The sequence below is a fragment of the Notolabrus celidotus genome, chromosome 10 (assembly GCF_009762535.1).
Source record: "Notolabrus celidotus isolate fNotCel1 chromosome 10, fNotCel1.pri, whole genome shotgun sequence".
NCBI classification, from domain to species: domain Eukaryota; kingdom Metazoa; phylum Chordata; class Actinopteri; order Labriformes; family Labridae; genus Notolabrus; species Notolabrus celidotus.
In genome coordinates, this window is record NC_048281.1 from 24,841,996 (window position 1) to 24,854,697 (window position 12,702).

The following is a 12,702-nucleotide window of genomic DNA, read 5'->3' on the forward strand; positions in this document are numbered from 1 at the left end:
TATGTTTCATTGACTACCTCAATAGCCTTTAAATAAAATATATTTAAAGCATACACATAATTTAAAGCATTTGTCATGCTGTTGTCAGCTCTGCCTTGTTTCTATGTTATTAAAACCTATGACACAGGACACATCATTGAATGTCTTTAGAGACATGGTGCCTGGAAATATTATATCTCAATATAAAGGTTGGCGGTTTGATCCCAGCTCCTGCAGTCACGTGCACAAGTGTCCTTGGTTATAGTGACCTCAATATCATCTGAAACAACCAAAACAAATGTGTGTAAAATGTTGATATTTCTCATGTTACATACACTTAAAACAGCCTGGGGTCAAATTAACCCCAAGTAACACTGATGCGTTATTTTTTTCAGGAAATTGGAACATATCAACATTTTGATTTTACGTTTTCCCATTTGTCCCCATTAAATTAGGAAAAGTCATGAAATATGAAGCCAAAAAAATGATGTTAGTCATTGATTTAGAGACGTTAAACATTGAATGGGGTCCAATTGACCTCAAGGATAATACAATGGTTAACTTTGTTTTGAGGGTACATATGAACATGTTATCAAGCATTTTGTATGCTATTAAAATTGCTCATTATACAGGCCACAGTTTACTACTCAGAACTGAAATCATATGATGAAGTTTTGTTTGTTCCTTTTCAGTTTACTATCACGCAAATACAAAAATTCCCTGAAGATTGAAACACTTAATTAGACCAAAGGAATGCAATAAAAACAAATAAAAATGGTAACTGCATTTAATTTTCATGAGATATACATTTTCAAGTGTAGCAAAGTTCATGAAAGGTAATGCCCTTTCACTGATCTCCGTGCCATAAATAAGTTAATATAAAAGATCATTGACTGTTTGGTTTGTATGTTGTTGTTCTCTGGTTGCCGTAGACAGTGGAACTTAATTGAAGTCATGCGTTTATACCAACATGATGGATGGATGTCATCATGACTTAATTAGGTAATTAGGCCTAGTTATGAACAATTCTGGAGCAGATATTGTAGTGAGGGGTCCTTCAGATTGTAAAATCTTGCCTCAAAAGTCATGTGTTTCAGTCATGTCCTGTTGTTGATTTAATAAATTAACAACAGGACAAAATTCCTCAGGAGACGGGACTCCCCGCGACATGTCAGACGTTAGCCAATCAGCTTACCAGTTTCAGACAGTCTAGGGGTAGCTTAAGTCACATTCATTTGTACATCTTTTTATTTTTTACCCCGTAACAGATGCTGTGTAACATGTAGTGAAGTACAATACTTCCCTCAAAAAACACTTAAAGCTCCTGTGAGGAGTTTTTAGCTGGCTATGAGACGGACTGAAATTAAAGCAAGCAAGGCCATTAACTACAAATTGGCTAATTCTTAAATGTTATAAGTAATGCTGGAAGCAGCTGCTGGGAGGTAGGTTTCAGACAAAGTGATTACAGCCTTACTTTTTACATTTTCCACTGCAATGTTTCTAGGTACTTTTAACTGGAAAAGTAACAAATGGATAACAAGTGTGACTTGGTCCACAGGGTTTCCAATATCAGCACAAGCTGAAAGTTCCTCACAAGAGCTTTAAGTATAAGAAATTATTCTAAAAAACTGCAAAAAAATTAATAAATATGCCAAAAGTGTAATTTGTTTCTTACGCCTCTTATTGTAATTCCACAACAGTGCTGGAACAGAGCCACCACATTGCCTTTGTACTCACACTATGCACCCTGAAGGTATAATATTGGTGTCCCAGTGTGTGATTTCACATTGCATCATGTTGTTGCGGAAGCACGACAGACATGCCTTGTAAACACACAGCAGGAGCGCCACATACACACACCCAGACATACACATACACACTGCGCTGTTCTGCCTTGCTGGCTCCAGCGCTGCACATTGCCACCGTCTTCCCCATTCTTCCTCTCTGACTACTTTCAAGGGAGGGCCAGAGGCAGGACAACTTTACCTTACTGTTATGCCTGCATGAGACAGACAAGGTGTAACAGGAGCGTAAATATCTTGCCTTGCAATTGCAGAATGTTAGAGCCTTTAGTTTCCTCCTGTGATTTATTATAGGTAGACCACATTTTCAGTCATTTGCTGGCTGACTGATGGGTGCTGTCATGGAGATCATGGAGATCACATTGTTCAATCTGAAGATGCTCTTAAGTGGAACATTTGCTCCTGTGCAAATACAGCTCAAGTCCGGTAGTTGTGTTTTCTCCAGCAACACAATCACAGAATTTAAGAGACCTAAAATAAATCCCCAAAGCTTAAAGACAGCATGAGACTGAATGAAAACCTCATTGAAAATTAAGGCTGTACAATAAATTAGGATTTGACCATTACAGAATATGAGCATTTGTGATAGGCTTAACACATTTCAAAAGTTTGAGTTTAATGCAGTGAATACTAATATAATTTTTTTCTAGAAATCTAGGCATTATAACTCAGTACAAGCACATTTGCCAATTGAATGTAGGCCTGGGTATAATGGCCATGGTGTCACACCATTTTGATTCAAACTAGCCATCAGCTACCCTTGGATAAATTGGAGTTGTGGTGGTGAAATTTTTTAATTTTTTTTGCTTGTCCTGGAGGAGGATCTGTTACAAACCCATGTGTTGTTTGAAGTGCAAGGAGCAGCAGATAGATATAGAAACTGTGAGTTATAGCTAATATGCATTTTTATTATGGGGTTACTTGTCCTATATTGTAATCGCAGCATCAGACCATGACATCACACATTGCATTTTTTCTACTCGTATTTTGCAGAACAAGGACAAACCTATTTTGGTCTTCGAAACCAGGCTTACTTTTCTCTACAGCCCTCAAATGATAATTTTCTTCTTTGCAAATCGATTTTCCTCACCTTTAAATATTCTGACGAACTGACTCAACAAAAACTGTGAAGAACATCTCCCGAGCCTCAAACCTCGTCTGTGAGCCTGTAGTGACTCTGTCTGTTGTGGGAAACTGCTGTGACCCTGGAGGGTCTGGTTTGTAACCTGAGATCAGAGCAAAAATGCAGTTAAATGACTCGTTAGATCAGGCTCTAAGTGAAGTGATTAAGTTAGGACAGTAATGTAATGTAGAAGACACCATGAGATCTCAATTAGGATGAAGAGAGCATGTGTTGGCTGTCATGTGTTGGCAGCAGATGAGTGGACCTAAATTAATGTTTTTGCTTTGTTGTGTTTGCTAGTTGTTTTTTATTAGGGGGACTTAAGGTAACGGAAGGGGGTTTGATTTTGAAGATTAAGTTTGAACCTTTTGTGAACAACAATCCAAACTCTAAGTTAAATGGCACTGCAAAAACAGCATAACCGCTTTATACCGATAGCTGTCAAAGAAATACAGAAAACAGCCTTCAGGCAGCTTCACATTTAGCCCATGGATGTAATGTTGAAATGTGTCTACATGAGTAAACTGCCTCCATTTTTGTCTTGATAAACAATATTTTGGAAGGGTGGAAAGTTAACAGTTCCATGAAGCCTATTTCAAAATGTACAATGAATGAGTAATTGAATTTAATGGCTTTTATCCTCATGAATCATGGGGATTTAAGATCAAAAACACCAAAAGGAACAAGATGTTGTGATTTAAAACATTTGTCTGACAGCTGAACGGATTTAATGACTAATGGATCATTTGAAGGATGACCTACAACCCTATGAGAACCCTCTCCTAATCACCGTGATCTAATGAGACTAGAGTCACAGTTTGATCACATGCAGCTTGTGTCTCCAAACTCAAGACCACATTTCTCATCTGCTTCTGTTGTATGTTAATTGATGATGTTGTTGTCAGAGTTAAGCAACCCCAGACTTCTGGATCGGTGCCAGCATTTGTCATTCTTTTTAGTGGTTCAAATGGGATGAATGAAGTAACATAAGTGTAGCTATTCAGTTTAATGCATGAGGCCATGACTGAGGGAATGAAGCAGGCTTGTTTTGCAACAAAAGAACAGCACCATCTTCCTGTTCAGTGCAGCAATACAACCTCTATTTCCTCTTTCAATAAAAGACTTTGCACAATGAATACAAACAAAAGTATATTCCTGATACTGAATTGGAGTGTAATATGTGCAGGTCTCCTCTTCCAAAGATGTTATAAATACAGAGTGAATATATGTTTAAGTATCCAAGCAACACTATAACTTATTACCATTATTCATTTTCATGCATGGAAATATGTTTTCAGTCAAGCATCCCAGGCCATCACTGTGTCCTCTTTTATAAACCGTATTTATTCACCTTGTTTGGTCATTCATGAAACGATAATACATTCAAGTCAACATTCACAGCTCCATAACTGACACACATCTTTGATGAAACACTCATGGATGAAACATAATACTTTCATAAGGCTGTGTCTGAACACAAGTTTCATTCAAATCTTTTGAAAAAGTTTTCCTGAACATCTCTGAACATTAATACCCTGTTTGATTTTTTTTCTTATGAAACTCATCACATTACTGACACCACTACTGCTCAAAGACAGAGAGTCAAGTCTGAGGAATAGAATGACACTGATGAAATGTAGACCATGAAGTTTAATAAACACGAGTATTAGAGTCGACCGATGTTATATTTCTAGGGTTGATATCAATACCAATTACGTGTAGTTCCTGAGACCAATACATGACATTAGGAACTGAAATGAAGAATTTGGAACATTACCAACTCCTTCTCTAGACTTTGTTTAAATGCCTTGTGCAAATGTTCAATAAACACTGAAACTTTTAGCATAATTTACAGGAGTTAACAGTCAGCTAGCTACACTTAGAGTACATAAATGTCACATAGTTGTGTGTATTGAACCAGATAGTGTTGTGGGCGGGATATTTGGTGAGACAGCATGTTGAGTGTCAACCATAGACTTTAATAAATGGACATTGTATCCGTGATGTCACTCATCTGTTTCTGAAGCGCTGTTTTGAAGCCGATCATTGGCGGGTGCCGTATTGAAATGCTGAACTCACCCTAACTTCGTCCGAGCTAGTGGGAGGTAAGTGTGAGGTAAAAAGGCCTCTAGCCTTACAGTGCGCCCGCCTGTCAATCAAGTCAGCCATGTCCTTATTTAGGCAAAACTCGTAAATTTAACATCTTTAAAATCATGAGTTATACAGTTGTGCTCATACATTTACATTCCCTGGCAGAATTTGTGATTTTTTTTTGGGCCATTTTTTCAGAGAATATGAATGATAAGAGAAAAACTGCTTTTTCACTCATGGTTTAGTGGTTGGGTGAAGCCATTTATTATTGAACAACTGTGTTTACTCTTTTTATATTTTAGTGACAACAGAAACTACCCCAAAAAACATAAATTCTGCCAGGGTATGTAAACTTATGAGCACAACTGTAAAAAAAATTCACCCCCCCCCCAACAGTGTGTGCTGATAGAGAAATGAGCTATTCAGACCTAAGCTGTTTTTGAACCAGGCTGTAAACGTGTTTATTTTTGCTGTAAAGATCGTCTTTCTGGAACGAGTGCGTAAGTGGTTTCCGATGTTTCTGAAGCCAGCCTCAAGCAGATACTTGATGTACTGCTGTTTTTAGCACTTCAGTATGGGCTTGGTGTCAACAGACCCTGAAGGATAGGCACTCCAATGAGTATCCTCAAACTGAAAATTCATTAAAGTGGTAAGATAATGTTGTTAAAGCTCCTTTTTGGAGATTTACTATACTATACTTACCCTTTCCATATAGTTATTTGAAATTCAGCTGCCGGTAAATGCACACATTTACGACACATTGGTTAACTCTTTGCCCCTAAAACAGCCTTCGTTCATATTTTCCAAGGAAAGTTTTAGAGTGAATGAAAATGTAACTGTTAAAAGATAGGGAGGGATTTTTTTGTCAGAAAACAACTTGGGCATGTACGGGACAAGAGGACAGGCAAAGAGATGACATTACCATTTTGTCCAAAAGAAGCGCCAAAACCAGCTCCTTTACTTCCTCACGGGAACCTTTTTTTTTGTTTTAAATATTTGAGATAAACTTGAAAACTTGAGTAACCCCTGATTGCTCACTATGCAGAAAAGTTAGAGTTCAAACAGATGTTAGCACCTACAAATGCTGCTGTTTTTTGCATCGTCATCATTTCACACCGCTGACTGCGTCTCGCTGCACACATAGATATTACTCGGCCTCACTCTCCGGCGGCTCCGGCCTGGCACTCTGGGACACAGTCTGCAGCTCTTGGGGATGAACTCCTGACAGGCCTCCCTGAACTTCCTGATCCTCCAGCAGTAGATCACTGGATTGAAGACTGTCTTCAGGTAGCTGAGCCACAGAGCGCCGATACTGATTGGGTAGAACACAGAGCTGTAGTAGAACCGCCTACTGAATACGGCGAGCAAGCTGACTACCGTGTGCGGCAGCCAACACACGGAGAAACCCACGAAGAGGATGAGGATGGTGGTGAAGGCCCGGGTCTTGAAGCTCATATCCACCTTGATCTGAGGTGGCTTCTGCAGCCCGGTTAGTCTCATTTTGCTGACCTGGTTGAGAGCAGGCAGGCAGGAGTGCTCAGTGGTGTGGTTGTGGATGCGCAGAGTGTTGCGGCGCACTGTGTTCAGGATGCACATGTAGGAGTACAACATGACAGCAAATGGTACGAAAAACACTGCAACTGCCAGCAGCACTGTGTATCCTCGATCTGCAAGAGAGTCACTGTATCCAAGCACACACTGGGGTGCCCAGGAACCCCCAATCCCTGCTGCACCTGTCCTCCACCCAACCACAGATGGTATAGACACGCACAAACTCAGCACCCATGAACCTGCAATCAACAGTTTGGCTCTGTGAGGGGTCAGCTTGTCCTGTCGCTGCACGATAATGAGGAAACGGTCCACGCTGATTATAAGCAGTATGGACACTCCCTCCAGCACGAACAACCAGTACAGCATGATGGACGCGCGGCAGAATCCACTGCCAAACCTCCAGTCAGCGATGGCCACTGTGACCGCAGTAAACGGCATGCAGAGCAGAGAGAGCATGATGTCCGAGAACGCCAACGTGGCGAGGAGGAGGTTGATGGCAGAGCGCATCGCGGGCTTCTGGTAAACAATCAGACACACGATTGCATTGCCGAGGAAACCGATGGTAATCATGAAGATCATTATGGCCGCCAGGGTCACACGCAAAGAGACTGATATGACGGGCGTAGAAGCTTCTGACGGGAGACTTTCTGCTGCCTCCTCCACTCTGTCCGGCTCCATGAAGACACACTCCTCCAGCAGGCTTTCATTACAAAAAGCCATAATAGCTTTGTCATCAGGTGTCAGTTCCAAAGATGATGCATGTTTGATTATTGTCTCAGTGACTCATTGAGCTGTTTTCTGGTTGCTGCTCTTCCATAGCAATATCTAAAATCGAAAGACAAAAACATCAACATGGAACACTTTTGAAAACATTTGTCATATAAACACATATGAGTACAAGACATACTTTGTTTAATTTAACCAAGCGGCAACCTCTGGTCAAAAACATGAGTCAATGCGGAAGTGTTAAAAGCTGCAATTCATCGAGGATCCGCTTGAGGCTGGCTCCGGAAGTACCGAAAGGCACATACACATGAATGGGAAAAAGACGATCCTTACAGCAGAAATAAACATGTTTACAGCCTGGTACAAAAGACGAGTGTAGTCTGAATAGCTCATTTCTCAATGTCCTCTCACTGTGAGGGGGGTGAATTTTTTTTCTAACGCGGCAATTTCGAGGATTTTGAGATTACTAGTCTTCCAATGAGAGGCACAGCTGCCTGTGGGAACACTGCAGCTGTTGGCTAGGAGGCTCAAAGCCCGCCTCTTTACGTCACATTGGCTCGACAGAAGCAATATGGCTGCCGCAGCCGATTGGTCTCAAAACAGTGTTCAGAAACAGATGGGTGACGTCACAGATACTACGTCCATATTTTATACAGTCTATGAATTTAACACATTCACATGGCAGCCATTTTACTGTGACATCACACTCATGGCAGGAAGCTCAAATAATATAAGAAATGTTTTTTTTTGTTTCTGAAAAATCTGCAGGGCTGTATTTCAAGCATAGACTGTATGGAATATGGACGTAGTATCCGTGACGTCACCCATCTGTTCCTGAGCGCTGTTTTGAAGCCAATCGACGGCAGCAGCCATATTGGAAATGCGGAACTCAACCAGGCAGAGTGTGACGTAGTTTGAGCCTCTTTGCCAACAGCTATGTGTTCCCGACCGGGAGTCAAATAAGACATGTCCTTATTTGGGCAAAAACTTGAAATCTTAATATCTTCTGAACTGTCACTTTAGAAAGAAATTCACCCCCATACAGTGTGTGCTGGTAGAGAGATAAGCTACGTAGAGCCAAGCCATTTTTGGTACCAGGCTTTAAACATGTTTATTAATGCTGCAAAGATAATTTTTTTCCCATTCATGTCTATGTGGCTTCCGGTGTTTCTGCAGCCAGCCTCAAGCGGATTTTCAATGTATTGCAGTTTATAACACTTCCGCATGGGCTTCATCGTTTGAGACCGGAGGTTGCCGCTTGATTTCAAGTTAATTTCAGAACCAAGCAACTGTTAGACAATGGCTAACCTAGTATTCCACCAGTTTCCAAAAACTGTTAGCTTCAGTAACACCAGAGGTGTCAAGTAACGAAGTACAAACACTTAGTTACCTTACTTAAGTAGAAATTTTGTGTATCTATACTTTACTGGAGTAATTATTTTTCAGCTGACTTTTTACTTATACTCCTTACATTTTCACGCAATTATCTGTACTTTCTACTGCTTACATTTTAAGGATAGCCTCATTACTCCTATTTCATTCCGGCTTGTCTCCCTTCAAAAAGCACACAAAAAACAAAAACCTATCCACATAAATCGCACCATCCGGATAGAGTGAATTTGATTGTGGTTGGATGAGAAGTATTAACGTGATACCATTCCGACACCCTATTCGTTTGTACGCGATACATTGCACCTGCACATGACACAAGTCACGTCACATTCCAGCAAGGAAATAGCAGCATATATGGTTCTTTCATGTGTTTGCATTGTGCAAAAATGGGTTCATTTTCAATGGGCATAAATGCGGCTAAAACAGGTACAACCCAAATATTTCAACATTAACATATTAATATAACATTATAGTCAGTATGGCCTTTAGAAAAATGTTTTTTGGGAGGTGGGATAATGCACTATAGGCCTCTGTGGCGCAGCCTAAGCTTTTATTCTTAATGGCATTTCTTTCCCTTACATTACTGCCACTTTGATACTTTAAGTAGTTTTGATCCTGTACTTTTACACTTTTCCTTGAGTAAAATGCTTGAGTTGATACTTCAACTTCTACAGAAGTATTTTTAAATCCTAGTATCTATACTTCTACCTGAGTAATGAATGTGAATACTATTAACACTGGCTACTTCCAGTTTTGGTAATTTAGGTAACCCAATACTTAGCTAGCTTCTATATATAAAATATGTCTTCAACATAGGCTAATATTTCTGGTTTGATTAAAAAAAAGATAAATATATTTATCTTAAAGCATTTTAAATGAGTTATCATATATATTTATTAAAATATCACAATTTTCAGAAGGAGGTAATGCCTTCCAAATCAAAACCATGTGTAACAATAGCGTTAGCATTCACCTTTTTTCTAGCTAATGGTAATATTTGCTAAAAATAATCTAAAAACCAGCATTATCATTTTTGTAAAATCTGCATTTATTTATAAATAGCTTAGATACATTTGCTATTATATAACAACTAGGTGGGAGATAAAGCCATCCCCATCATAACCCATAACACTATTAAACAATAATGGTAGCATTCATCCACTTTCTAGCTAACAATGATTTTGGCTTAGAAGTAGCTAAATGCCACCAACCAGTGTGGTCTTTTTATGTCTAATGGGCTACAAAACATGAGGTTTAACCACAAAATATTCACAGGTCCCTTTGAATTTTAACTATCACATTTTTTTTCAATGGTACAACATTGAAATGATAACCGTTGGATAGATTCAGAGATTTTATATGATCTGCAACCTGGAACACAGCAGTGTGATGTTATAACAGCATCTGAGCTGAACTTGTTTCAAACGAAAATGTTCCCCATCTGAGTACAGTCAGTGGGTTGAATGATATAACTATAGACTACTGGGGGTGTCATGATTTCAATTTTAAACAGTATTTCTTTTTAACTTTGATCGCTATGATCAAAAGAGGGATTGATGATTTTTCTCTCTAACCAAGCTTGTGTAAGCTAGTCTGACAAGGAAAAACAGCACTTTACACTTAGACCATTATTATTTATAACAGCCTTAATCTGGTTAAATTTAGCATACAGTAAAGTTTGCTTAAACGTTTAAATGGACAATCTTATAGAATCCTAACTTTAAAATCTGCATTGAATATTAAAACCAAATATTGGGGGAATCATGTCCATATTCATGTCCTGAAAAGCTCTTGACATGACCATTAAAACAATGACTTATGTCTCATTAGATAACAGAGGAGTCCAGCTGCTCTGTGATCTATTACTCAGTGATTATTGTAAATGTGAAACAGTGAGAGGAGGAATGACGTTTCTGTAAGTTACATAAACCACTGACAACAACATTCACAGATTCAGTAACATGAGACAGTGAGGTGCTGCCTACTGGCCTGAATGAGGTTGATGATTAACAGCCAACAAACAAACATTCACACCACCCCCCCCTACAAAACACGCAGTCCGTGTAATGCTTCACACATGAGCAAGAACACACACATTCACACAGCTGAAGTGTTACAGTACCCACCCATGTTGCCTGCTCCCCCCCGTGGACTTAGCAGAAGCTCGTTCTTGGCTGCAGACTCTGATGCAACATGGATAACACACAGAGGCATCTCTAGGTCAGGACACATGCAAAGTACACGTCTGTTGCTATGGTTACCACGTGGTTGGGCGGAGTAAGGGACGTGTTGAGGTCAGTCTGGTGCTCAGGTCTTGGATGTTACTCCTCCTTGGGTGGTCAGGATCTTATGGATGCTGAGGATGAAAGTCAGAGCACAGATACAACAACACTCAATCTCAGCTCCTCCTGATATTTCACACAAACAGGTGAAAGGAAACGTTCCGTCAAGTGACTGTAGCTACAATCTCACACGAAAAACACCTTACAGGCTGCTGCATAGTGTTACTGGTTGTTGCCAAGGCAACAAGGTCACCACTTCTATGGCAACAAGCAGCCCATACTCTCCTATGACGAATAATTTCATAAGGTTTGCAAATTAGAAATTAAATTCGAGGCTTGTTAATTAAATGGCCTGCCGTGAAAAGAAATGGAGGAAACATGACCTTCTGTCAGACATGCATTATTATTAATGTAAATTTGTCACACTATTATTGTTTTTTGCAATAAAAGAGCCCAACATTTACATTTATGTAGGTCAATCATAGAAAATAAATCATGTAATGAAATTAAAAGGGAAGCCCATAGTAGAAATGTAGGAATCATTGTGATAATCTTTAGGAAAAAAAAGACTAGCAGAGAGTAACTGCTTTATGAGTTCAGTTTTACTCTAATAGCCTTTAAAACACAGATTAAGTGCTACAGATAAGAGACAGATAAGATAATCCTTTATTCGTCCCACAACGGGGACATTTAAGTGTTACAGCAGCAAGACAGTGCAAAACAGTATAAAGTAAACAAGAGCATATATAGCAATTATTAAAAAGTTATTAGCAATTCAAAATAAAAATAAAGGAGTAAAAATAAGCATATCCTATATACACAACTAAATAAGTGAATTTACAAATATTTACAAAACCAGTGGCGAGGTGAAAAGTGTGCAGACTTGTAGCATAGTTTAAAATGTACAATGTCTGTACAATGTACAGAACAGAACTGAGAAGATGAGTATAAAAAAACCTATTCAAGACGTGTTCAAGACAATAATGTGTGTTGTCCTGCAGAGGGCTCCTTGCTCCTCATCTCAACAAAAACAGGTGGTTTCACTCAGCTGCTAAGCTCAGCTCAAGGACTGATGATAGGTGATAAGAGAGAAGGGGTATCACACAGAGAAGTGTTACAGCCTGAGATCATCTACATAAAAAGATTGTTATTAATAATCAGATATAGTGAATTAGACGTCTCCCAATCCCAGATGTGGTCATGTTGTAGTGTAATGTATAGTGTTTCTGATTTACTATGTAAGATGTATAATACTCTATATTTTTAGCCCATTTTTACAAGCAGAGTTTCATGGCGCTATCACAGAGCATGGACAGTGTGTTCTCACATTTCTACACGAGCCTGTCTCTCCCTCACACCTGTGTTTCTGTCCATCAGAGGATAGCCCTGCTCACTAAACCTGTCTCCATCACAGAGCAACAAGAGAACATTGTCAGATATAGGCGACTCAAGCCTTTATATATAAATAGCTTATCTAATCGTGGATTTAAGCAATGAATCGATGCATCTCCCTGTCATTGTTTAGATATTAGTAGACCTACCTTGATGTTGTGTTTGATATCATATTTCATGTTCGTCTGCCGTCGAGCCAGTCAGCTCATAGATCGTGTTCCTCAGCCTGTGCACGTCGAGCTTCTCCCGAAATATCCCACTTTGAACATTTTCCTGCCGAATCGATCGCCATCGTGCCGCCGCCTGCGGATGATGCTGACGCCAGAGGAGCAGGTGGTCGCTGATTTAAAGGAGCAATGCGCCA

The 12,702-nt window shown here is 39.5% G+C and overlaps 1 protein-coding gene across 4 annotated transcripts; it reads right to left on the bottom strand.

Moving 5' to 3' along the window:
- Window positions 1-2,905: 2,905 nt before the first annotated feature.
- gpr45 (G protein-coupled receptor 45) lies at window positions 2,906-12,702 on the bottom strand. 4 transcript variants are annotated; one of them, XM_034693881.1, is made up of 3 exons: window positions 10,791-11,185; window positions 6,075-7,371; window positions 2,906-3,007 (listed from the first exon to the last, which is right to left on the bottom strand). In XM_034693881.1, the coding sequence occupies exon 2, from the start codon at window positions 7,264-7,266 to the stop codon at window positions 6,106-6,108; it is 1,161 nt and encodes a 386-aa protein (XP_034549772.1). In that variant the 5' UTR covers window positions 7,267-7,371; window positions 10,791-11,185; the 3' UTR covers window positions 2,906-3,007; window positions 6,075-6,105. The 4 variants fall into 4 exon arrangements, with proteins under 4 accessions (XP_034549772.1, XP_034549773.1, XP_034549771.1 ...); XM_034693882.1 differs by lacking the exon at window positions 2,906-3,007 and adding an exon at window positions 12,488-12,702 and having other exon boundaries at window positions 4,228-7,371; window positions 10,926-11,020; XM_034693880.1 differs by lacking the exon at window positions 2,906-3,007 and adding an exon at window positions 12,488-12,702 and having other exon boundaries at window positions 4,228-7,371; window positions 10,791-11,020.